Raw genomic sequence first — 27931 nt, 5'->3', positions numbered from 1 at the left:
TGTTAGTCGACACTGTCCCACATGAGAGCGTTTAGCAGTATCATAGCACTGAATGAGATATGAGCCAGCTCAAAGGCTGGATATAGCCCGATCAATGTCTTTCTTTCCATTGAACAGAACATACAGAGTGGGAGTCAAGCAGAGGCCCAGGCTGACTTCATCTCTGAGAGTAATTAGATGTGGCATTGACTCCAAGGCTCTTTCGGGGCTGGATATTAATGTCTACAATGGAACAGCAGAGGACCTCGGATCATGGTCACATGAGGGATGGTGAAAATGTGTGGCGGCAGTTGTAGAATCGATTTCAACATGTGGATGAGTCTGCTTTGGGAGCGGATGAGGTTTGAGATATTTTCTGTTTTCAACATTGCGAAATGATCTTCTGTTTGAAAGGGTGGAGCTTGGAAGTTATGAAAAGCAGTTGCGTCAAGAAGTTACAATGGGATGTGGACTATTCTAACAGACGTTTTAGGCTTTATGTTTTCTGGTTGTCTGGACGTACAGCCATCCCATTCACTCTCATGAATGCAGTATCTCAGTAAGAACTTCTTCAAATTAAGCGCAAACATTCATTTGGAGTCAAAGATTAACTGATTGGATTTTGGTGGTCAAAGGTCAAAGGTCAAGGTCACTCTAACCTCACAAAACACTGCTATGGCCTCTTGAATGAGATACCTCAAGACCACATTGAGGGAATTTGTTTAGATTTGGCACAAACATTAACTTGGACTGAAAGATGACCTGATTAGATTTTGGTGGTCAGAGGTCAGAGGTCAAAGGTCAAGGTTACTGTGACCTCACAAAACACATTTTTTGCTATAACTCACAAATTCACACACTACTTATGACACAGTTTAACTCAAATGTTTGAAAGGTTCAAATTAAGTGATGACATTTTGTATCCAAAGTTAAAGGTCAACTTCACTGTGACATCATAATGTTCTGCAAAAACACTTCTGGCTATTATTCAATGCTGTAACTCAGGAAGGGGAGATTGGGACCATATTCCCTGCAACTTTGCTGGTCGGTGGACGCACACACCCACAAGGCAGTAATTACAGTTTTCATATGAAGACGTTCTGCTGTTAAGCAGTGTGGCAATTAAAGCATCAACTGAATCACCTCGGTAGCTGTGGCTCAGGAGAGCAGGTCATCCATTAATTGGAAGGTCTAGGTTCAATTCCCAGCTTCTCCAGTCCGCGTGTTGGTCAAGATGCTCAAGCCCCGAAATGCCCCTGCTCACCGGTGTGTGTGATGTGCTGTATGAATGTGTCTTGTAGTGTAAAGCATTTTGAGTGGTCGATAAGTGGGGAAGTGTTGCACCATTTCACATCAGCCACAATCTTGGTCTTATTTTACATTCAACATTGACTTTTGCTTTCAGTGCAGGGACAGATTGAGGCTGAGTCTTATCTCCAAAGTGTCACCTTTCCAGGAAGTGAGTGAAATAGCTTTGATTGTGATAGCTGTAATTTGCAGTTTTCCAGAGAGAGTGGTGCTTAATTCTCCGAGTTAAAACAAGAAAATTATTAAATTGCCAAGCCTTCACCAGAGATTAGCACTATGAATAGTAATGGATATAACATTTTAAGTTATTTTCGATCAAAGTAGCTGAAAAACATCTATGTGAATACACCTTTGATTCATTAGGCAAAAGTGAAAAAACACTCAATTCCCATTTCACAAAGACAAAACAAACCTCTTTTTTTTTTTTGGAACATTCTTATTAGTCACAGAAATTCTTAACGGGAGCACATGTTAGAAAGATGCATTTAATACTGAGGACTCATCTGGGAACCACAAGAAGTAGCGTGACATCAGTCTGAAAGATTCATTTACAGAATAGCAACAAACATCCTTTGTCAGGCAGGGAGTGAAACAGAAGGACCGGCAGCTATTTAGCTATTTATACAGAAAAATAAATACCAGCAAAGTGATGAGTCTCATTCGATGACAGTCCAGCAGTTAACAATATGGCACTCGAAGTCTGAATTCATCTCCGCGCAGGCACAAAGCAACAGAAACGTTTTCTCAGTCTGGAATTTCAAGACTGCATGTTTCCTCAATAAATGATAACTTGGCATGCTACATTAAAAAGAAAACAAAAAAAAAGGAAAGAAATCCTCAGTCTGGCCGGAGAATAGAGCCATGAAGAGGGAAGCATGCAGGATAGAAACAGCAAAATACAACTTGCATCAAAACAGATTCTCAGGGAAATGTTTTTTGTGTTGTTTTTTTTTTTTAATATGATGCTGCTGTCAAATGAAAAGCCTCATTACTCCAGTTTTGGTATTAGTCTTTTGATTATTGTGTTTCAACTGTCTAAGAACATCAAAACCTAGTAGAGGAATCAGCGGGAAGTTAGACAGTCCCCTCCTTTCTGCTGTCACCGTCCAGTGTTTGTTGGAAAAGATGGGGCTCTTCATCTGACAGCACCTGCTTTCTGCTACATTCACAGTACTGCAAGAGGATAGATCATCTATCAGTGCACTGGTAAACAAGACAGTACTGTATACTGGAAACATCACGACAGCAACAACTATAGGACAGTTACTGATATTCAGGAAAACATGACAAAAAAATATAACATTGATCAAAGTCCACCGTAATTAGAACTGTCCCCACAGTCATTTCAGCTGTTTCTTTTGTTTGCAAAATGGTTGCTTTTGTCCCGTCACACGTCAGACGGGCGCCACAAATCGACAATACTTTATCTGACATCGAAATTGGCCCATTGAAATGTATTTCAAAACACTATGATAAACAATAAAAAGCACAGATTCTCAGATAAAGGAGACAGCAGCTTAGTCTGGGTGGCAGGTTTTACATTCTTGGCAATAACAGCACCTCTATTGTGTGTGTGTTTTTTTGTTTGTTTTTTTTAAAGAGAAACGTAGACAGCCATTCCAATCTGCAGCGTGGTGTGCTCAAATTATAAACTCCACTGACTTTAGCATTCCACCAAGAAAATACAATTTTGTGGATTTTTTTTCTTTTTTTTTGTTTTGTTTTTTTTGTTTAGAATATATACGTTTTTATAGCAACACTTGGCCGACATCAATCAATCAAAATGTAGAGATTTTACATAGAAATCATACAAAGACGTTCCATTCACATTGGTCATCACATTCATGTGTGGAGTGGAGTTGCTGTTGCAGTGTGCGTCCACTGTGTGGCACCATGTAGGTATCCTGGCTTGTGTTCAGTGCAATTTCTCCTCAGTGTGGAGGGCTGTAAAACTGACATACTGTAGCACATTCTGCGTCTGGCTCCCAACAGTCGCTCATTTGGCTTCTTGCACGCCGACCGTAGGAGGGGAGGGATTCTAAAATAGCGAGCTGGAGACTGGCCTGCGCATCAAAACCACACTTTCAGTTCAAGGCTCCTGCAGGGATTGTCACACAATGACTGATACATCTAGTGATACAGGTTTAGCTACATGAAAACACATCAGCACTGTGACAACTGTGTCTCTTGCAAGGCTGAATCACAAGCTGGGCAAAGCAGGCAACAGCCCCAGGACCCCAAATGGCTTAAGGTGGCAATTAGTATCTTCTAGAGGGTGCCTGTCTCAAAATACAGTTATTGTCCATCTCAGTAATCAAATTACTAACTACTTAGCACGTTGATCTGGCCATGGTTTTCTTATTTTTATTTTTTTTACCAGCCAGATTTGAAGATGGGTGTGTGGTCCGACCCATGAGTAGTGAGTAGTCAGGTGATAATGTAGTAATAACTACCAAGTACTCATGGGTCGGAGGGTCAACATGTGGACGGTCGTCACAAGATGGTCTCTAGTTTGACCTGTTTTGTTGCTTAGTTGGTCTTTTGCCAAGTTACACATTGACCTTGAAAGAGAACTGTGGGATTTTTGAACCTGGGCCTGTTTTTTTTTTGTTTTGTTTTTTCATGGGTGTAAATGATTAATCGGGGCAAAAATCAGCTCACTACTGAGCAAGAACAGTATAACCATGAAACAGCTAATTAATGGGGAGTTCGTCCACATCAAAGTGCGTCCAATAAAAGTATTTATTTTTGCTGCTGACAGGTTCAGATTGTTATTATGTCTGGCAACATTATGGACTGGATTCCTATCCATGATTTCCAGACGCTGATTAATTTTACCACTGCAAGTCTGTAGAAATTATTCAAATCAATAATCAACAAGCTGAGAAGAGAAAATTGCTCATTGACCTAAGTGCTCACACACTTCAACACTACGATGCGACCTGTTGTGACAGCATGTAAGCAGGCTTTGTTGTGTTTTAAAAAGTCCGAGGCCACAAATGTTGGCAGATGACATCACATCAAGATATTTCCTGAGCAGTTTCACTTTATATGTTTAATTTTAAAGGAATACTTTGACATTAATACTGGAAAGAGGGGGAGGCAGTTAGTCTGGCTCTGTCCAAAGCTCATTAATTATGCACCAGGCACAGGGTTATGTGCATCTATAAGCTATTCATTCCTGACCCTAAACAACTAATGCTCACTCCATGATGACAATTAACTGCATACAATACATATTTGAAGTGATGCCAAGTGTAGAGCTTCATACATCAGTGGCTTTAATGGCCACAAGTTAATGAAAATGATTATGGGAGGTAGATATAATAAAAATGTATAATCCACAGTTTAGCGTTTCATGTTTTCAAAACTGCTAACATCCACAGCAAGAGACAAGTCAAGTCTTTGTAGGACACCAGGGGTCATTGTGTGTCAGACAGGAAATTATTAACTTAGAAATTAATTAGGGACACCAACGATGAAGAGGCACATTAAAATATGTTCATAACGTCCATCGTTTTCTGCAGGAGCCAAAGTGATTATCTCTCTCACCTGGTTATAGGTGGACGTCAAACACTCCCTCCTCCACTGACTCTATATCCTCTTCAGCAATTACTGATGGGGACAAAGAGAGTGCAGGTAAAGCATTGAGGATTAGACTCATCAAACAAATGGTAATGCAAAACACAGACTAAAGCTAATGAAATGTGTGGCCTCTGTCTGTTTACCATGGCAATTCAATTTTGCGTGGAAACTACTGTCTAGATCAAGCAAGTTGAAAACAGAGCCAGGCAGGGCACCACTTCTGCTTATTTCTGATAAAAAAATAAAATAAAAAAAAAAAACACTGCATCTGTGAGTCACTGGCCTCGCTGTGTGCTGGACCGATCACATTTCCATTGCAAATTATACTCTGTTGTTTGAGAATATCTTCCCGAATGTCAGTGCGCCATATGCTCAGAGGGAGACAAAAGCACCCTTCAAAAAGTGGAGGTGTTGTAGTGCTGCAAACTCTGAGCTACACTTTTCTGAGAGGAGGATGACATTAGATTGTGTTTTGAAAAAAAAATGGTGTTTTTCTGTTAGTGTTTTTGCATATTTAAGGATTGTGAGGGTGTTTTATGCTGCATTTACGTCACATGGGAGAGACAGAAGCTCAAGACCTGAAAATACCGCTCATCAGTCTTTGAGTCCCAGGTTTTAAATGTCTCTAGATGTCACCATAAAGAACACAACTGCATTTATCAGAGGCCTGGACTACGAAGCATGATGTGAGGTTAGCGAGGTAACTTCAGGTTTAACCCTGGGTTTTCAGTCCTACGACGGTGGTCCACTTCTTACATCACCATGGTAACTGACGCTGAACTCCAGAGCAGGTGAACTTCAGATCAGATTAAAACCTCTCAACAGCCAAAATACTGGCCAATCAGATCACTGGAAAAACTGAACCACCATTCCTACAGGATCCTGACAGGGACAAAAGAGTTTACAATTAAGTGATAAATAATAACAATCAGTAGATATTTATGTAGATCATTGGAATAATTTTGCTGTTCCAGACCTTTGACCCAGGTTTTAAAACAAGCTTCTAACTTTTTTATCTGCCCTGTATCAACCACTATCAAGCTTCTAACAGAGGAGAGTTTATCACACTAAATAACTAATATTAATAACTGTTACAGATTAATTTAAACTGAACAAAGACTCTTTAAGCTGACAGGATTCCTGACAGTGATGATGCTTTTACTCTCTTCATCACCGCCGCTCAGAATAACATGAGGAGACTCTGTGATGATGAGAACTGGAAATAAAAAGTAAACCCTCTGATGTCTTTGATTAGAACAATGTTTAAATATTTCCCATGATTATAAATGAACATTTCAGTTTGACCTCATCAGTCATCAACCTCTCTCATCTCTGCTTTGGCAGCAGCAACAGTCTGACATTAACTCTAACTGCATCACATGCTCATAATATTTTGTTCATCATTTGACAAAATACTCACTCATTAAGAAACTGAATGATAATTTATGCACTTATTTGCAGTATATCCTCAGTCTGACTGAGGATGTTGTTGAATATCACTTTAAATGTCATTATAACTGAATTTACCAGCAGGTATCAGCATTTCTTCTCATAGCAAATTAAATACTTTATTTATTGTTCTTACAATGTTGCTTATGATTAAAACTCACATGAATACGCCCAAAGCAGGTAATTCCCAGGTTATCCAGTACAGGTTATCGAGGATGAACAAAGTTAGGTTTAGTTGAGCCAGATAACAAAAAGTTATCCTGGGTATGTTGAACTTGCTTCGTAGTACAGGCCTCTGGTATTATTCCTTTAGGAATTGTATATAAACTGTTGTTAAAACAAGTACAATGAAGTCCATCATCATTTTATGATTTCAGGGCAGCAGCAATCTCATGCCAAGCCAATGAAAGTTAAAGATTTGGTTTTAGTTGAAAACCTAAATCCCCCCCTCCTCACCTGTGTTCTGCAGGCTGGGCGGGGTGTTGGCAGGTGGAGGGAAGCTATAGGACCTGGCCTGGAGAGCCGGTGGGGTCTCGTGGCTGATGCTCTTGGTCCTCTTCCGGCACTCGACGGCCAGGCGGCTCCGGCAGGCCTTGTGGCAGTTCACCCCGCAGGCTGCCCCCAGAGCATCCATGTGGGTGGAGAAGGACGGCGGCAGGGAGAGGTTCCGGGAGAGGAGGAGAGGACGGCGGGGTCGGAGGAGAGGGAGGGAGAGCCGTCGAGAGAGGAGGCGAGATGGGGAGAAGTGAGGGAAAGGCCAAAAGTGGTGAGGGGAGGATGGGGAGGGGGGCGGAGAGAGAGGGAGAGGGTCAGACAGAGGGATGGGCGCCAACAGAAACATTGGGGCGAACGGCAGAGCTAGCGGCGGCAGGATAGTGCTTCTACACGCCATGCAGACACACGAACACTGGCACACACACACAGTGAGGCCGACTGTGCCCGACAACAACTCTGTCAACGAGGGGGGGTCTAAGAGGAGGGGAGCGACGGGTCATCCAGCAACACAGCAAGAAAACATGTGAGGGTCAAAGAATCTGCATACGCACACACACACACACACACACACACACTCACACATACCTTAATACACAATAACTTATCATTGACACCACTTTAAAAGATTTTTCAAATATTTAAATTTTAGAGAAATTAGAAATTTGACACTTCAACCAAAGGTGTTTTGCTAATTAAAATTCCATGTCAATACCATCCGTTGACTGTATAATAAGCTGCCTAAGTGGTGGTTAGTGGTCAAGTACCCAGCTTCATTTAAAATGAACTGTCTACCTTGAAATGCTGAGGCAGAGCCTGTCTTTTGTTCGGCTACACTGCACTTTTCTCTCTCTGGTTGTTGCTGTGTTCTCACTGCAGTTAGTGCTGTGTTAGCCACAGAACACACCGATGAAATTTGGGAGAGAGACCACCATGAGACCACTCTCATATCTGTCCATTAAATATGAAGCCATAGCTGGTTAGCATAGCGAATGTAGCAAATAGCTGCTGCAAGTAGCACAGACAGCAATGGAAGTGTTTCCAGGGGAGGCAAAAAAACGGATGAACCTTGCTGGGATGTACTTATCCATTGCTCACTCGCTTGTGTCCCCAAACCAAATCCAGAAAGGCCTTGCAAGTAGCACAGAAGACAACAGAAGCTGGCGTCTGTGCTACTTGAGAATACTAGTATTGTGACAGCAATACACCCATTAAAAAACACTGACATGCCCCTCACATCTAAGTCATCTAAAGCGTGGTCTGCAGACTACCATGGGTCTCTCGTGAACCCCCTGGTAAATTTGTTAAAAACTGTCTGCAAGTAACCACACAGCCCACTAGTGAGTAGTGTATATGTGTTGTTTCTAATATTAAATCAACTCATTAATTCAAACATTATTATTTGAACTGGCTGTTTTACAGTGTCATCGGACTTACAACAATGTTACCGGGCATTTGCGACACTGCATGTCATTCCCATACTCTCTGTTCTCAGTTTTCCAGTCTGTCTTCACTGTTAAATAAAAATAAAGACATCAAAATGCCCAGGTGACATTTTTCTGTGCAAGCTCGCCACACTACCGAAGGAGTAGCCCTGTTGGTGCTGGGGATGTTTGGGGAGTTAGGTGCTCCATGAGTTTTATTTTAGTGGCTATGTGGTCCTAGGTCTGAAAAGTTTGAGAAACAAAAAATATCTGAAGTATAGCTACACACACACACGCATGCAGACACACACATACACACACACAATTTCAGAGTTCTCAACATGGGTGATTCATTTCAATTACGTCCCTGCCGCTCTGTCTAACTCCCTGAGCGCAGGCTAACAATGGTGATGGGGATGAATGAGTGTGGGTCTCTTTCATTGACTTCCTCTGGACTCATTAAGGCGCTGGAACAAGCCAGAACACTCACAACCTCCCAGTCAGACACTCCTTCAGAGTGGAGAAAACATGGGAGAGTGGAGGGCCTTTGTGGAGTGCAAAGAAATGCATGAATCTGTTTTTGTTCTTCTCGCCTCCCTCTCAACAGCAGTTCTCATGTGGCCATGTCTGCCTTTTATAAACTGAATTACCTTCCAAGCATTGTATATAAAAACTAAAATTACACTTCAACACTTTCTTATATGTCTTGCTAATTAAGAAATAAGGCGGTGATCAGAGGGGTGTCTTTTTTTTTTCACTTCTACACACAAGATGCAGGGCACTGTGAATGCTTCTAGTAACACACCGCAGGACCTCAAAGGCCCCAAGGAGCATTAATTACTCTAGTTGCTATGCAACTCCAATGTTTGATGATAACTTGCAAGCTTTTTAATAAGCATTAGCGTAAGCCAACCTGAGATGAACCTGAATGAATGAGGAAGCAGTTAATATTGAGAATAATAATGGACCAGAGAGAGCTGGTAATTGAAATGCTTGTTTTTCAGGAAGAGAACGAGGAGAAGGTGAATACATTACATCCTCTGACACACAAAGACCCTGCATTCATACATGTATGTCTTGATTCCCAGGCTGTTGTTGACTTTGAAACTGAACGGATACTAAAAATACTTCTGAAAACTACAATTACCTCCTCACTCTTCTACGCCTCTGCCGTTCAGACTAGTTTCAGATTACATGCCTTTTTATCCAGAGACATATAAAATATTAACCATTTTGAGTAATGGCTACAGTCTCGAGTAATGGCTAAAAAGTGTTTTGTGAGGTCACACTGACCAAAATCTAATCAGTTCATCCTTGAGTCCAAGTGACTGAAATTTGAAGAAGTTCTGTCAAGGTATTACTGAGGTATCGCACATGCATACATATGGATGGACGGATGGACAACCCAAAATATGCATATTGTTTGTCTCTGGTTTGTCTCTAGGTTCCAGCACAGAGGCATAAAAATGAAAACCAAAGCTTTGTGCAACCGAATAACAAAACGTTCAGGTGCACTCACTGACACTCTCAGTCTTGTGCTGTAAATAGTGATGTAAGCTACTAACTTCTCCCATGCATAAGGCTGTGCTGTAATCAATTGCTTCCTGTAAGACTCCACCAGATGGAAATTTGCTTGTTTTGCACTTAAGATTTTGATTATTTATGATTTTGATTCATTATGCCTCCGCACCGGAGGTATATTGTTTTCAGGTTGCCGTCCAGAACCTTGACGGAACTTCTTTCAAGTTGGCACAAAAATTAACTTGGACTCAAGGATAAAGTGATTAGATTTTGGTGGTTAAAGGTCAAAGGTCAAGGTTGTGGTGACCTCACAAACCGCGGTTCTGGCCTTGTGAACGTGATATCTCAGTAAACGCCTTGAGGGATTTTCTTCAAATTTGGCACAAATGTCCACTTTGACTCAAGGATGAACTCATTAGATTTTGGTGGGCAAAGGTCAAGGTTCAAGGTCACAGGTACCTCACAAAATGCGGTTTTGGTCTTGTGAATGCATTGTCTCCATAACACTGAGGGAATTTCTTCAAGTTTGGTACAAACGTTCACTTGCACTCAAGATCTCAAAGGTCAAGGTCAGTGTGATCGCACAAAATACTTTTTAGCCATTACTCAAGACAGACAAATGGTTAACATATGATATGACTTTGGATAAACAGGGATGTAATCTGAAACTAGTCTGAGTGGCGGAGGCATATACCCACGAGGCGGTAATTCTAGTTTTCAAATTTGTAGCTTGACATCTGGATGGAAACATATGTAGTGCCAACTTGTTAAGAATGCTGGATGTCTGCAGATTATCATTACTTCATTTCTGGCATCAGCACAAACCACCAGCGACACATCGAGGGAGGGAGAAGGAGGAAGCTACTGTAAGTGTGTGTTTTTGAAGATAATGAGGATGAGAGGATATAAGGTGCTGGAGGTTGCTCGCCTGTGTGTGTGTGTGTGCGTGTGTACATTTGTGAAATGAACCAGCTTCCTCAAACATCGGTCTACCCAGAGCCCTGAAAGGACAAATAATTGTGTATTGTGGTCCCAGCTGATGGAGCTTACCCAGCTGTGAGTGAACACAGCTTCATGTGTGGACATATTCTAGAAGAGTATGGTATATTTGCCATTGGTTCTGTGCTGATGACATTTACTCAGCACTTAGCTTTAAATACAGAGGGTGTCTATGTGTGTGTCTGTGTGTGTGTAAATGTGATGTATCAAAAAGAATAACTAATTCTTTGAAGGCTATACTCTTCTGGTTGGAACATGCACATCTGTGCAGCAGATGTAGAACTAAAAGAATTGCTCTCTTACCTTTACACTTGTAGCCTTGTTTATAGAAGCCCCAGATCTACAAAGAGAGAGAGAGAGAGAGAGAGAGAGAGAGAGAGAGGGACAGTGGGGTTGTGTCAAATAGGATGAGTCTTGATTTTGTTTCAATGTAGGCAAGAGGGTTGTTGAAATAATCAAGGTGATGCAATAATTAGTGTTTTTAGATGCAAGAAGGGAAAAGGTAGAAGCTGAATCATGATGACCATATGCAGAACCTTTGTTTGAAACAATGATGCAATTCTTAGCAGCTACACTTCAGTGGTTACGAGATGTTGATACAAGGAATGAAGCATCTCTCTATTTTTCTTGAATCCACAACAATAAGAAAAAACTGTCAGATATTTTGTCCCACTGTAGTATTGTATGTCTGCATGTTATCTTGTGTCATGTTAGGTTATGTCATTTTAAGTTGTGTTGTATCATTTTTTTGTCTTTGTCTTGTTTCATCAAATTAAAATAAAGGAATGCAGCAAAATGGCAGATAAAAAAATAATAAAGTTCCTTAAAAACCTCATAACTGTTCTACATCTTAATTAATGACAAAAGGTAAAAAAAATAAACTAAAAGAAAAATAGATATGTTGGTAAATTAGATAATTTGTTATGTAGCAATACAAAGAAAAATAAATTGTGAGGATCTCATTACAATGATAATGAATGAATGAAATGACAAATATATAGTAATGGCGACAAGAATATCATGCCACAAATTTACACCTATACTTTGATTTTTTTTTTTTTTACCTTCCTTATAGACAAGTACAAGCCTCCTTTATCGCATTCACTTTTAGCCCCTCTGTGTAATTTTAATGATGTTTAAAACTCCATCTATGTGTCTTTAAAGTCATTATGTTGTGTTCTTGATAATGCTCCTCAGATAACTGTCTTGCTTTACTGTTAATGTATGCATTATTTATATGTGGTATAAAAAAAAAACTGAAAAGACAAGTATATGACATAGTCTGTTAACTACAAATGTCACATACTTTACATCATCGCCAACTATCAAACATGCCATATAATGTCAGATTACTTCCTTACTTCCCAGACAGCCACCAGCTGCTGTTCATTTCACTTCAGTGTGAAAATCAGCCTGCAGAGACTTCAAATGCATCATGTTTAACATCTTGCTGCCTTTATTCTTTGTCTGTAAGGAAACACTTTAACATTTAAAGTTAAAGTGTTTGTATAGGAACTTCATACTTTTTAGTCTTGACTGTCCGAACATAACTTTAAAATAACAAAAAGTCACATTTTTGTTTTTACAAAGTGCATGTAAACTGTAATACTGTTAGATAGCTCAAGTAAGTTTCAAGTGGAGAGAGCTGTGCACTGGAATGAATGGAAACCAAGAACTGCCTGAAATATATGAAATGAATCCAAATGCATGTGCTTTGTGAAATGGTTGGCAGAAAAGAAAGAGTACACACAATCAGCAGTTAATGGGCTAAAACGTGTTAAAACACCCATGTGGTTCACATCTTGATATCCCCCATTGATGCTAGACAAGGCTGGAGAAAAAAAAGCGAATGAAGAAAGGAGTACAATGGAGCACAGAGAGCAAGAGAGATGTACGGTGAGAGAAAGAGAGAGAGAGAGAGAGAGAGGGGGACAGAGGGGAAGAAAGGGGGAGAGAGAGGAGGTTGGCGGGACAGAGGGGGTGGAGGGGGACTGAGATCAAGCGGGACGCGGGGAGCGCACAGACAGTGGGGGAACAATGACATGAAAGAGCAGAGCTGGAGATCACACACTGCACTGGCACATCTGAGGAGGCACAAAATATCCTGACCTCTTTGCACACACACACACACACAGACACACACCAAAGATGCATGCATACGACCGTAGAAGCACATATATACACAAACAAAGACACACTCACACACACAGTGGGAAACCGTGAGCGCAGTCAGAGGCTCGACCACAAAGAGAAGTTGGTTACGAGCAGAACATCTAAACACAACTACCATCACAGCTCTGCCTACACTGGCTGACCTTTACTGACTCTGCGGACGGTAAAACACAATGCACAACAGACAAGAGCCGCAAACACACTGACTCGTTCCCCTTTGACCTTTTACTGTGGGCTTTTGCAAGACAGCGACTTTTACACATTCAATATTAAAGATGCACTATGTGAGATATGCTTTTATTTTTGGAATCATTTACTGATGTGTTCTTATATGTTTACAAGCTTTTGAATCAGCAGGTTGCATGCGACTGAACATGAAGCTGACACATTAGTGGGTAGTTTTAGTACAACATGATTTATGTGCTAGGTAATGCATGATGTCCTCTTTAGCTGACACTAGATTAATTGTAATTTTCTGCTTGTACAAATTTGACAAATCTAACAATAATATTGTTCCCTATACGCTAATTTTTTCTATGGAGGGACTGAGTTGGAAGTCAACTTTTTTTGTTTGAGTGTTGAGTGTGTGAACTCGTGTTGCTTTTACAGCTACAAAAAACTGTTTCTAAACCAAATGACGTCTATATTTTCCAACCAGACGTTACATTCTGTTCCTGCTTTCCTGAGTTGCTTCACAGCACAGGCAGATAAACAGACAGAGTGAGGAGAGTTTCCATTCGCCATTAGCTAAATACAAATCAACATTTTTGGCATTCAGCCATCATCCTCATACTGATTTATGACCAGGTAATGTTTGATATTCTCTGAGGACACTGGTGTATCTGCCCTATCTGCCTATCTGTACAGCAGCCCTCTGGTAAAGGTTCAAACCTGTGAACTTCAGGTCACGGGACATTCACTCCATACTGGGACACAATGCAGCGGCTTTTTATATGTTATTTCCTCCTAGTTTTCCACATAAACCATATAACAATTACCAACCGTTGTTATACTATGTGTGCAGCTAACACGCTGCACTGGCACATCTGAGGAGACACAAAACACCCTGACCTCCTCACACACACACACACACACACACACCAGATGCACATATGAACCCACAAGCATGCAAACACATACGCCTGCAGAGCCAACCAGACAGTTACCGATCATCACATCATTGCATGCTCATCTTCAGAAAATGCTTCTTTTTTTTCCAGACATGTTGGTCTAATGAACGTAATGTAGGCTAAGGTTTATTTTAAGGAATAGTTGAACATTTGTCATTTTTTTAGCTGAGCGCTAGATGAGAAGATTAATACCACAAGAAACAGGAAGAAACAGATGGTGCCTTTGCAAGGGTTAACAAAACGCCTCCTCTGCAGCCGTACTAATTAACAGATTTTATGAAGTAGCAGTTATTTTGTTTTGACTATGTCTTAAATGGGAACACTGACTTCCTGGAGTCACCATGTGGTTGCCAGGAAACCAACAGGGGCAGGCCACCATCTCCTGGGCGTACTGCAGCTTTATACATGGTGGACACATACACATCTCAACCTTCTCATGTAACTCTCAGCAAAAGTTTTAAAATGTCTAACTGTTCCTTTAACTTCTGCGACGAGCGAACAGAGAAGAAAGAGTCCTCGAGTCGGATTCAAATCCTGCTTCCACAGCATGACACAAACAGGACCGGACAGATCCGGTGTTGGGACCTGTGCATGTTGTTGACATGACGCTGCTGTCTCGTGCAGTGTGCGTCTTCAACTTGTGTGGACATCAAAGGAGGAAAACTGTTACTAAGAGAACAGACAAGTCCATCGCCTTCAGCTGAAGCTGCAGGGACTGGAAACAGATTTGTTTGGACACACCCCTTTCCTCTGCCAAAGTCTGCAAGCCGACAGGATAAGGTCACCCAAACATGTCCATGTCAGGTTTGTTTACAGCACGCTGGCTTGGAACCTAAACGCAACAAATACATGAAAGAAAGCTCTCTGCAGTTTGGAGCACGGAAATCAATCGGTATGTGCACCGGATTTTGTTGCTTTATTATTGGACAGATTGCCTAGACAAGCCTGGAGAGAGACATTTTCCCAGGAAGAAAAAATTTAAATGCTTTAATTGACTGTTTTTCAGTCAACTTGCACCTTTGTCACACTGTATTATCGCTCCAGCAGCGGGAGACAAAAATGAGAGATCTGTGTTGACTCACTCCTGCTTTTCTTAGTCTGATTCCATGAAGCTAAACTGTCAAAAAATCCGAAGAGGCTTGTGCATCACACTCTGCAGACTCTCATGTTAAAGTGTTCTGAGCCTCTGGCTAAATACTTGCTGTATCCTCCCGAGATGCAAAAACTCACACTTCCTTGCTACGTCTCCTCGCTTTGTGTGTTTAGCAAAACCCATTTGTGCGCCATTAATTAGGATGTAAGGCCAGAGGTGGCTGCAGGCGAAAAGCGGCACATGATTATGAAGATCCATGCGAGACACTGGAGGTGAGTGAACTCTGCGGTGTTTACATGAGGCCCGGCTTGGCTTGTGCAGCGTGTTTGAAAAAAAAATAAAATAAAAAAATGGGCTGTGAGATAATAATATTGTTTTTGCACAGGAGCCAAGAGGAAAGCACAAAGCAGGCAAACGAGGAAGTAGCTGGTGTATCTACCTCTGCCACACACACACACACACACAGATATTCAAAGGAAGAAGCATGCTGTCAGAGGGCTTATCTTTCCCTACTCTCTATTCTGTGTTTCCCCTCATGATGGTTTAAAAATGCCTGAGCTTCCCCTGGACAATGGACATCTGTCTACAGGACTGTGCTCATTGGAGAGCTTATCAAAGTCCATACATATAGCTAATATGACATACTTCTCTTACAAGCATTGCAATCTCTCCCTAGCTCATATCAAGTATAGAGAAATGAATGGGATGTCATCTCAGTGTCTCCAGTTCAACACAAGGGCCCTATTCCTGCTCTCATTACAGCTGAGTGCTGACTCACTGTGTCTAAATAACACACAGCTCTTTGGGGAGCTTAAGGGCCAGAGGATACACACACAGACATAGACACACAAATAACACTACAACAGAGTAGGCTTATCATCTCCCCCAATTACCTTCCTCCCATATTTCCCAGAATGCAACTTCAGCAGCGTGCGGCTGTAGCTCAAAGTAATTGGCATTGCCCTGACCTGACAGGAGGAACCTCAGAGAGATGAGGCTATCAGGCGCTGCCGAGACAACTAATGAAGTGGAGATAGCCTGTGCAGCTACTCGGCTGTGGGTTGAGCCCAGCCGACCCTTGACCTCTGAGAAGCTACGACACGTGCCATCGATTGGGACAGTGAAGAGATCAATTCATTTGAAAACACAAGACCAAACAAAAGACAGATCAATATTTGTTTAAAGGTCCCATATTTTACACTTTTCTGGTTTTATTTGAAGTGTTTATTTCCATGAGAAGATATATTTGTGTCTTTAAGCACCAAAAAAACCATTCTCTCTGGCGCTCTAATAACAACAGGCCCATGAACTGACTGTTTTCTAAGTGATCCAATAATAATCTAGCAGACTGCAGATAAACCTGAACAGTGACTGTTGTTGTGACATCACAAAGTTACAGAAGTCCTGCAGCTCGTTTTAAGGCTCAGTTTCTGAATACAGGCTGTGTGCATTTCTCTGTGGACTGAGGCTTTGATACTTTCACAGTATTAATATAGAACCTAGACCTGCTCTATAATATAAAAAAAAAAAAAAAAAAAAGACATGGAAATCTCACTTTATACAATATGGGACCTTTAAGGCCGTCACAGGAGCACACAGCGGACTCAGTATTTGAAATAATCTACAAAGTATTGTAATGTATAGTATTTTGTGTCATTTTACTATCAACTGTGGTTAGTTGAAGTGAGAAAAAACAGAAGCTCAAAATAGGATTAGTGTCCAGTGTGAGTACTGGGTGTTTACTCACAAAGCCGGCGCAGTGTTCACAGAACGTGGGCTTGACGTAGGTGGTCTCAGTGAAAGTGTGGATGAAGCCCATCTTGCAGTTAAGCAGAGAGCTGGCTTTCATAAAGTAGTCTACCATCTCATCTCTGCTGATCTTCCCATCTCTGTGAGAGGAAGGAGAGACAGAGAGAGATGTAAGTTTTGCAACAGACTGGGGTCAGCGTGCAGACTGTTGGCTCGGTGTGTGGATCTGTCTGCGAGAGAGAACAAATCTGCAGACGCTCACTGGTTCTTGTCCAGTTCTCCGAACTTGCTGAGGTACGGGAAGTTGTTCCTGATCGCTTCGAATTCGTCCCTGGAGATGTTGCCGTCCCCGTCAGTGTCAAAGTTCTTGAAGACTGACTGTAAGTGAGAGAGTTGGTTTCAACAGGAATTCAACTTTAAAGTGCTGATTGCTGACAATTGCACTTCATTTTGACTTTACCCTCTGAGAGAAGGAGGCTCCAGTGACCTTACCCACAAAACTGACTTATTTTGGGTAAAGTCTAAATAATACGCTGGCAAAATGAATTCTAACAGGATCAACAAACACATAATTTGCATAAATAAATAAGAATTTAATTAGTGAGCAAAACTTGAAGCTCTGCAGTGTGAAATTCTTTGAAATTCTTTCTCTTTTGTGAATGAAGCCTTGTCAAACAGTTTGGGGGCTAATAATCAAACCTAATAATCAAACCTTACAAACCTTACAAGTTTTTAACCTTGTTAATTCATCTACATGGTGTTTTTTTATATAATACAAGACATATCATGAGCAAAATAATTGCTCAAGGTCATGGTTGCATATTTCCACTGTGGAACTGCATTGAACCTCATAAAAGTCTCATAAAAACTGATTTAGACAGGCAGGGATTCATACATCATATAACCTAGGGAACCAATCCCATCAACTTGCGGGCAAAAGAAACCTGAAACATTGTCAGTACAGAGAGCCAGTGTTTGCGTTAGCACAACCACTAACGCTCTGTCAGCCACTGCCAGTTACAAGCCACCAAACAACATAAACAAATAACAATGATACGTCTTCTAGTTGCCTATTTTGGTGCAAGACAAACTCCTCAAAAACTCCTGAGTCTTGCTGAAACCTGTGGCTGAGTCTCTGATGTCTCCTCCTCTAACCATCTTGCAACTCTCTGCTCTTTCAACCTCTCAACCTGGAGCACGCAGGTGGTGTTGGGCGGGGCACAAGGCCTTATCCAGATTTCTTAATGAGGCAGTAAGCGTATATGTGCTTCCAGCTTTTTTTCACTTTTTATGTGGGGAAAACCACATTAAACAAAATATTGATCATAGCAGAGTAATTTTACATAGTTTAAAACATCTCTGCAGAGGACCTTTAATGACATCTCTCCTTCCTGGCCTAACTGAAAGCAAGTGGAATGTGTTGATAAGCAGGAAACTACAAACACGTCTCCAGGTGATTTATGTAAGTAATGTATAAATTTAACGTTCCTGCTGCCAAACATACTAGAATTAACCTCATTTTTCATTGGGAGCCTTGTATTTTTAAAATCTTCCCATGGGTTTTGAAGGGATTTAACCTATGTAACCCAGGGGAAAAAAATTAAACATAAAAACGGTGTTGCATTGTTTTCAAATGACCCCACCTTGGCAATTATGCTGTAAGATCATTAGCAATTTGGCCAAAGAGCCTAGAGCACTTCACACAATAAGCCCTGAGTTTGAAACTCACCTCCACCATCTTCTCTATGTGTTTCTTGATGATCGTGGGGTCGGCGTTGGGCTTCACCGACACAGCCCACTCGTCGATCATTGTGGGCTTGGGGTCAGGCGCGGGGGCGGGGCTGGAGTTCTGCTGAGAAACAAAAGATCATGAGATCAATACCAACACAGGGAAGAAGAAGAAGAAGAAGAAGAAGAAGAAGAAGCTGTCTTCTTGCAAAAGAAAAGCGAGAAAAGGCAGCAGCTGGTGTAGAGAGCAGTAGTCAAGGGTCAGTGCAGTGGATCAAAATGTCATGAGGGAATGAAAATAAAGATTTCCAATATGCCAGTGTGACGCTTTTCTTCATACCACTCAATATACATTGGTAATAGCATCTACACTGTTATAGAGTGGGGCAGATATGGAGTCTGGGAGTAAGTGGGATACTTAGCATCAATGTTTGTTTTCTATTTAAATACTTCAAACAGTCCCAATGAATTCAACAACTTGAGGATGAAACAGTGTCTAAAACATTCACAGCATCATAGGACTCTGAGCTGCTCCACTACATCTAGTTTTGGGCTAGCAGCTTCATAAAGCAGGTGACAAAGGTAAAGACAACAAGGACCACCCATCATATCAGGGCAGGAGGAGAGTGGGGTGTATAAATACCAATATAAGATATTAAAAAATTAAAAATAAAAAAAAGTAAGGGGCCCATAGAGTAAATCCATGAACTGCTCACCACTGGCTTTCGGGGTTCTCTCTGGAGAGACATCTGGTAGATCTCCTCCTCTGTGTGGTACTGGTCCAGAGAGACCTGCACACGACAGGACAAAGACCATTCATTTCATCACTTCGTCCTTAAACGTCTCTGTCATCATGTATATGTCTCCTCAGTGAGATAGAAGAACAAAGATTTTGTCTCTAGTGGCACAACTCAGACTAAACATTTAAGTCAAGAACTAAGTTAGGGTTTAATGCTGAATCTCAGGATGGATCACCGGTATCTAGCCAATGGACATCTGATTGATATATTAAAACATTGTAGTCACTGGTACCTTACAATTAGCCCATATGAGATTTCTGGTCCAGACAGACACCATCTGATGTTATATTCTTTTCACATTCACTCAAATGTATGAAACTTGTGAAAAGGTGTATTTGGTGGCTGTGAGTAAGATTATCGACTTCACTTCCACTATACAAGAAATTAGTTTGCAGTAATTTGTTGCATCCTTGAACTGAGACAATGGTCATGATCACATGAGGTGACATGATGACACATGAACCAGCTCCATTTGCTGACTGAAGATCATCAGATGTGTTTGAAAGCTCAGGAGGTTAGTAAGTGTGGACCTTTCTTCGTTATCATGCTACATATACTGTTCTCAAAGTTCAACAATGAACATACACGCTCAAGTAATACTGTTATACTGTATTTTTATAGGCTATAGTTTGCATGAAGAGAGGAATCTGGAAGTGTTTTGGAAAAGTTTCAACAGGATTTACAGCCCTCTCTTCATCCTCAGCATTCGTCTTCACCACAAAATAAACACATTCCTGGACAGATTTCAGGCAGAGGCAACTGCAAATGTTACTTAAATAGACACAAAGTGACTAAATAAAGCTCACAAATAAATATCCACAAATCACAAGGACCGAAACTATCTGCATGGCTGGATACTACAATAGCAAAGAGAGAAAATGTGTCTGTGTAGCTTGGGTGAACCAACCCTTCTGCATCTGCAGCAAGCAAACTGCATTCCACTGGACCCCATACTGGAAACTAGACCAAAGCTTTTGTACTGCAGTGAAATGAGAATTATTGTTACCATAAACATTGTTTGCTTTTGGCCACTGGCAAAGATTAACTCCGCATTCCTAATATTTAACCCTTAAATGCATCTGGTTGAAAATATACTAATGACCCTACACATACAAAGCAAAATTCAAATCAGAATTTGCAGATGCAAAACAACAGTGGCAGTTATTTAGTCCTCACTATCTCCCTGGTATTTAACAAACAGGACTACTCACACACAGACCTGCTCATTATAGGAGCTGTTAAGTACAGGCGTCTTTAGCATTAACGCAGCCACTATGGCAACAGGTGAGAGAAGAGGATCTATTTTTTGCTCCAGTTAACACATCACAGCCAACTGCCACATGTAATCATCCACTGCATCCACCGTCCGCCCCTAATTATTTTCCTCAGAGCTATTCTTTCACTGTAATTGTGTTTCCTGGGTTTCATTGAGTTGGAGATGTAAGTGCGGAAAGAAAAAGGTTTTTTTGTTTTGTTCTTTTTCTTGTCTGTCCTTCTAAATTTACGGTAGAGAGGTCTGTAATAATTAGGAGCGAGGGTCACAGAAATTGGCCACTACATTCAGGAGGATATAATATTTTACACCTGTGTGGTTTGCTTATTTTCAGCTCTCTGCACAGGCATGCCTTCAGTTTTTCATTATTTTTGAAGGATTTATTGACTTTATTTCCTCCTCCTTGCTGTGGGCCAAGTGGGACTCAAGCTAAATCAACTCCAATAAGCACTGGCATAAGATAATTGGGTATTGACTCTGTCCAGCAAACTTCCCCGGTGCCCCTCAGCTCTAAAACCTGTCAGTTTCCCTTTCATTTACACAGGGAAAAAAAAGTAAAAGGCAGTTGCAATCTCACACAAACACCTGCAGCCACACTGAGTAATTGATCTCTTGGGATTGTTTAAAGTCAGAAAGCTCCCTGTCTCAAATTCAGGAAACTCTTATCTGCATCTGCCAAAAACCACTGATGCGCACACACACATACACACAGGAATTTAGTGCAAAGAGCTAAAACACCATCTAAGCTTTCATGTTGACATCAGTCTCACTCAGTATTTCCACTGTGAGAGCTCCTACTAAATATATGTGATTCTACCACCGAAAATACTGATTTATTTGAGCTGCAGCTGTACTAAACTGTTTGCTCAAACATGGAGAACCCTCACTCACAAAGCACACGAAGCCTCAGTCCACAGAGAAATGCACACAGCCTGTATTCAGAAACTGAGCCTTAAAACCAGCCATCAGGACTTCTGTAACTTTGTGACATCACAACAAAGCAGTCATCACCCTCAGCCTTCCCCCAAGCCCCGCCCAACTGGACCCACCATCCAACCTTGCAGGATTTGCTTTACCTGAAATCTGCTATATTTTTATTCAATCACTCAGAAAACAGTCAGCCAATCAGAGGAGAGGCTCAGACCCTCTCTTCTGATTGGCTCACTGACCTGTTGTTGCCGAAGCTCCAGAGAGAAGCCTGAGAGAGGAGATGTAAAACTACATCAAGATGGTTATTGGTTCGTACAACCACAAATATATCTTCTTATGGATATTCAAAATTAAAAATAAAATAAAAAGTGTAAAATATGGGACCTTTAAGCCAAAATACTGTTCTCTGTATCAAGTTTAAATTTCACATTTCAAACTGAATGTATTTCATGAGGCAACAACATGTTGTGAAGGGTTTATATCCTGGTGCAGGCTTCCATTTCTTCCTGTTGGTGTTTGGTGATTGACAGGCGTGCTAAGTGAGGAGTGACAGAGCAATGTTTTGTCAGCTAAAACAGACAAAGAGTCTGTGGAAGGAGTTACAGAATTACTGCTCTGGAGAAACACTTCACTGCACTTTAATAGCGATGATATGACAACGACACTCTTTATTTCAAAAGCTCTTAAAATAGCTCTCATAAAGTGCTTCACAACGAAGAGACAAAGGAAAACAGAACAAATCAGTGAAACTGAACTACCATCATGTAGTAATGTGATCTCTTAAGTAAAAGGCTTTACCACAAAAGTGTTGAGATTTAAGAAGCAATACTGATTCTGCTTGAGATCCTCTTTCGAGTTATTTCAAAGCCAAAAGAGCCCTTTGGCCTTTAATAAGGATACAGGAGCAGACAGGAGGTTTCAGGGCAGGTTAACAATTTAAAGTTCAGTGACGAGATGCTGAAACAGGGGCCATGACTCTTTGTTCTGGATAAAAGCACAATGGCTACCAGATAACAATGTTAGAGCAGTTAAATACATTGTTTAATCCTCTCTGTATTACTGAATGCAGCTTTTTTGTTCCTACTGTTATTTTTATTTATCCACCAATTTTACACATGAAGTCCAGTTTAATCTTTATAGGCAACACAGCACATCCTGTGGAAACAGTTGCACAATGTTATGTTGTGGTTCAATAGGGACCTTTAAAAAATAACTGATGATGTCATCAGGGTCATTTTGAAATGGGCTTGAGAACTAAAATGTTTACAGAATGACTGCATAGCAAACTGGAGGTTTTAAAAGAAGTTGACATTCAGGAGGCACTTAGCATAACAGCTGCTATAGAGATGCATTATGGGAAACATACATACTAAGGACTAAAAGTCAGGATACCTCATGTCCCTTGAAATCTGTTTACAAATTGGGAAGAAATGTATTTAATGTGTTTATCTAGTTCGAGTTCATCTTATTTCAATAATTATCAATATATTATCCTGTAGCAACAGAAATTTAACCAGTGTTTATTGTTAAAATAGGTTGAAATCTTTCTTGTCGTTAGAATAGGTTGAATTTTTTTTCCAACACAATGAATGTTTTCATTTTACTCTCAGTATGAGTAAGCAGACTAATTTCTAGGGTCATATATTATTTATTACTCAGAGGTGGTGATATACTGGCTGTTAGAACCAAATCCATGAAGGACACTTGAATGCTTTGATCCTGAACGTTTATGCTTTGAATGCTTTGGTTAGCTACGTATAATCTCTAGCCTTTGTCAGTACACTGATTTTTGCCCAAGCTGGCTACAGTACAGCTCTTCTGACCATGAGCCAATCAAATCACAGCAGAGCAAAGGCAGTGTAACAGGCTGCCTGGACGCAAACTGTTCATTCCTCGCAAAGTTTTTCACACTGACACGCTGTTCTTCGAGCCAAACATTCAGCCTGGACTCTGCACATATATACACACTGTGTGTCTTTGCACCCACCGTGAGCAAGTTGAGCAGGTCTGTGTTGGCATCGATGTTAGGCGGCGTGGTCTGGATGAGCGCCAGCTCTTGAAGGATGGCGTACAGCTGCTGGGTCTTAGCCAGGTTGACCCGTGTCTTCTCTTTGTCTGCCCAGTCTGGCAGCGCCACGTGCACGGCTATCAGGTCTTTCAGGTGCACACCGAGGATGGGGAAACGGAAGCCAGAGCACTCTGAGAAGCGCTTGCGGTACTGGCTGTAGTTCCCACACGATGTCACCAGTTCAATGAGGTTGTTAAAGACCTGGAGTAGAGTGAATGCAGGGGGATGGAGTTCATTTGAAGAAGGGATGGACACAACAGAATGAGATGAGATGAGAGTTGGCAGGAAACAGAGAGTATGTCTCAAGAGACTTGATTAAAGAGTCAAAAACATTCAGATAACTTTGCTCCAGATGGACTTACATAACAAACAAGACACTCTAACTCTCCCAACTGTTGCATTTATCTTTCCTCTGTCATATGGCTCAAATTCATAGTTTTTAAAAAGCCATGGTGTAGGAGTAAGAAGCACAGATAAGGAGCTTGGCAGCTCACACAGCACAGCAGAGAGGTGGATTACTGAATCAAGATTCAATATCACTTGTTAGCTAAATACTTCGATATGCAGCGAACATTGGATTTGTCTGGTTTGTTTTTGATGCCAGAAATAGATCAGCGACGGCAGGGAGGACAGTATTAACTCCCGCACCTTGTTGGTCTCCGCGCTGATGTGGCTCTGAGTGTCTTTGAGACGAGAGATGGAGCTGTTGCTGAGGCCGCCCACCACCGCCATCAGCGTGTTGAAGTTCTGCAACTGGAGCAGCTTCTGTCAAAGGAGAAGGAGGAAATATTAGGGGTGAGGCGGGGGAGAGTGCAGACAGCGAGCCAATGATAAATAGGATTTTAAGGCGAGAAGGTGGTGTAGCTTCAAAAATATTTAGAATGAGTCAGATAGATGCAGCAATTAAAAAGAAAAGCTTTAAAAGGTAAAGCCGGAGACTTCTGGAGTAGAAAGGGAAAGTCTGCAGCCCACATGCACATCCACGCATGAACCTAATCCGAGTTATAACAAGATGTTACTGAATGTTCTGCTCTGTCTATGTCAAAGTGAAGGTAACACTTTGTGAATGGCTCTCTGCAGGGCCTCCGCGCTGCCCTTCAGCCCGCTTGGCATCTGAGTGAAAATCAATGGGGTCGCAGCTGTGTGGGAGGGCTGCCAGAGGGGATCGTTTGGTTCAGCTCAAAACACCCTTTGGAATCAATTGGCAAAGCAGTGAGGAAGGCAGCCCAGGATTTCCAGAGAGGGGATTTCGGCCACTCTGCACGTGCACGTGGCCCAGTAACAGTTTCACTGTCAAACCACAGCAGGCCTTTCCACTGAGTGTATAATAAATGTGTGTATGATAGGGCTGGGAGATGCAGTTCAGCCTCTTGTCAGCCAGTTGACTGGTGATCGGTGGTGTTTTTATCAAAGCCAGAAGGCACACACAAACACACATGGAGATCATACTGTGAAATGAATTGGAATAGAGCTTTTCAGTCTGCATGAAACGGCTGTTTTTGCATTTTGAATCACGGCACAAGTCCTCGCAGTCAAAAACAAACAAAACACAAAAAAAAAAAGTAAATGAACATGAGTCATTTGTGATGTGCTCCCAATAGGAAGCTGAAATGGGACACAACCGGCGCACCCCGAGGGAAGCTTTGGGAAATGTCAAGTATGTCGAAGCTGCCCTCTGATCTGCCTCTGAATACATTTGAAATCAGCACAAACATGAATAGCGAAGTTTGAGGCATTTGAAATTGGTAAAAAGAACTAACAAGGGAGTTTCCAGTTGGGGTGGTGTATGTAACCTATTCTGTAGGAATAACACGGTCCAATATGACTTCTGGACACTCTGTTCGGTGCTCAGCATCAAGGAGTGTGAAATACTTAGGAGAGCTCTGCTGGGCTCTCCTGACAACAGCCCTGCTGCCGTGTTGGAGCGCCTGGTATATTTCTGACAGAAGGAGGCGAAGAAACCCACTGAGACCCTGTTGAATGAAGTCTGAGCAACTGAAGTTTGTTCTGCAGACGAAGAGGAGCAGACCGAGACATCTCATGATGATGAAAACAATCCTGAAGTCGACTCGTAATTAGTAATGAGGATGCATTCACAGAGCGCTACAGGCTGTTAGGAGGAAAATTCTTTGTCTGCACTTTCAATGGTCGACTGAAGCTCCCACACGGTGGAGATGAGTGAATTGTCGCATAGAGGGAAAACCCAGCCCATCTGGCCGAGCAAAGCAAATGATAACATCAAGCTGAAATGATATCAATTACTGCGAAGCCCAGGACGCCATTTAAAGGGATGTTTTTGAAGCGAGAGCATGACAGTCTCCAGACATATGGTTGGAGAGCCGTATAAGGCAGTGAGCTGGCAGATTTGTTTGGGTATTGGCAGGGAGAGACCAGATTAAATTAAGATTAGGATTAGAGCCATCTTGACCTGTAGATGACCGCAGATGAGTTCAGTCAGTAAGTGTAGAAATGAAGGAATACTTGGATAAATGGAGGAAGAAAGGATAGTTTAACCTTTATTATAGAACTGATGTTAGATGATATTTGTAATGACATTTTTAAAGGTCACAGTTAAATTCAATCAATTTTCTCCTGTTTCAAAAAATCTGGGGTTCCCTATAGAATACATTTTATTGTTATTCATTCCCCCTTTATCAGAGATTTCATAAGCAGCTATTGCTCATGCTCTATTGTAACATTCATCATTGAATTCTTTTTGGCGAACAGGAAGCGTACACAGTGTATACTGAATTTATGACACACTCTAGCTCTGTCACAGTTCAGGGAAAAAGATTCATTGCACGGCGGTAATGAAAGCAATCAACAACTACAGAGAGCTTGAGGAACACACTTTTAAATGTAAGTACTGGGTTTCTGCTGAGTTCAACAGCTAACGCGACAATTATTAAAAACCAAGTGCCTCAAGTTTTTGTGAAAGAAAGTGACGTTTTGTCAAGTGATAGAACCAGCACTTTGCAGCGCAACAGTAGGGGCGGGCACAGCTGGTGACGCAAAGCGAAAATCCTCTGTAGACCAGACCTTCTCATTTTGTAGACCAAGAGCAGTTCTGAAGCTCAGAGTGGGCTGCATTTTAACATGGGAGTCTATGGGGATTGACTTGCTTTTGGAGCCAGACTCTAGCGGTCATTCGAGGAACTGCGGTTTTTAGCGCTTTGTGTTGGCTTCATTTTTTAGCCCCAGAGGTTGAACACAGCTCATATGTTATTTTTATTTTGTATCTTTTGTAACAAAGAGCTGATTCTCTTTGGGGAGTGATTACATTTTATTGTTTAACTGCAAAAGCCTTGCATATCAAATGTAGGTTATTTTTATTGTTTCAAATAAATTGATGTTTTACATGCTCCTCCACAGTTTGGGACAATTTTAAACCCTTTAGGCCCATTAAAGGCTTTGGGTAAAGCCAAAAATGCATCATCACCCAGCTAAAAAAGGACTGTTTTTCTTTATTGCTCTTGGAGATGCAAGCTGACAGCAGCATTATCTTAAGGAGCTCTCAGTAGTCATCTTAACATCTTAATGCCTCCAAAGCCCTTTTTAAATTTAATTCACTTTTTCTTCACAATATGTGCCACCGAAGTGGAAATGATGGCATCTTATATGTGTGTGTGTGGGTGTGATAGGCATCAAAGCCCCTTCTCTCCACATCTCTTGGTTTAATCTTTAATTCACCTTTTAATTATTTTCTCCTCTCTTCCTCTCTGTTTCCAGCCAATCATCTCCTATCAGACCGCTCCATCATGCACCACCCTGAGCCCCCAACGGCAACCACCCGCAGACCTCTACGTATTCAAACTTTCACAGTAAACAGCCGCGAGGGGCCCAGCAGACAGACCTGTGCCACTCTGATGAAGTGGGAGATGACGTCAGCTCTCTGCGGGGCAGTGGGCTTGCTGAGCACCATAAGCTGAATCCACTGGGAGACGCTGTTGAAGAGCGTGATGAAGCGCTCCAGGATGGGGTTATCCACCGTGCAGCCGTGCATCACAAAGCTGTGGTAGTCCTGAAACTAGAAGGAGAGGCGGAGAATTGACGACTTTTATTTCATTTATTTGAAACATAAATACAACTTTACATCACATCCCAGCGTTTTTATAAATTCTGAGGATCATATCCTCACAAATGTTCCTGTTTGCGTCCCATTTTCCGCCAATTTATTATTAAAGGGACACGCCACAATTTGTCTTCTGTGGATTATGTTAGAAACAGGGGG

The 27931-nt window shown here is 41.5% G+C and overlaps 1 protein-coding gene and 1 long non-coding RNA gene across 10 annotated transcripts in view; one reads left to right on the top strand and one right to left on the bottom strand.

Moving 5' to 3' along the window:
• Window positions 1-1756: 1756 nt before the first annotated feature.
• Window positions 1757-27931, bottom strand: part of LOC139621497 (RAS guanyl-releasing protein 2) — a 40962-nt gene continuing 14787 nt past the window's right edge. Inside the window, exons 7-18 of one of the 9 annotated variants that reach the window (XR_011691005.1) lie at window positions 27554-27727; window positions 24349-24465; window positions 23620-23901; window positions 19346-19420; window positions 18631-18753; window positions 17164-17279; window positions 16900-17041; window positions 11061-11097; window positions 6778-6936; window positions 6483-6628; window positions 4840-4902; window positions 1757-3350 (exon numbers count right to left, since the gene is read on the bottom strand). Coding sequence is in view for 5 of the 9 variants with exons in the window: in XM_071478052.1 (XP_071334153.1) it covers window positions 6528-6628; window positions 6778-6936; window positions 11061-11097; window positions 16900-17041; window positions 17164-17279; window positions 18631-18753; window positions 19346-19420; window positions 23620-23901; window positions 24349-24465; window positions 27554-27727 (1326 nt within the window). In the remaining 4 variants the exon portion in view is untranslated. The other 8 variants (XR_011691008.1, XR_011691006.1, XR_011691007.1 and 5 more) reach the window with 8 other exon arrangements.
• On the top strand, window positions 13769-27557 carry LOC139621498 (uncharacterized). Its single transcript, XR_011691009.1, has 3 exons — window positions 13769-14951; window positions 15326-15424; window positions 27430-27557. It is a non-coding gene; the product is annotated as an uncharacterized lncRNA (long non-coding RNA).

This window comes from Trachinotus anak, unplaced genomic scaffold (genome assembly GCF_046630095.1).
Source record: "Trachinotus anak isolate AG129_WGS33_773 ecotype Australia unplaced genomic scaffold, CSIRO_AGI_Tana_v1 ptg000005l, whole genome shotgun sequence".
NCBI lineage: Eukaryota > Metazoa > Chordata > Actinopteri > Carangiformes > Carangidae > Trachinotus > Trachinotus anak.
The sequence above is the reverse complement of the archived record's forward strand: the minus strand, read 5'-3'. Positions and strand labels throughout refer to the sequence as shown.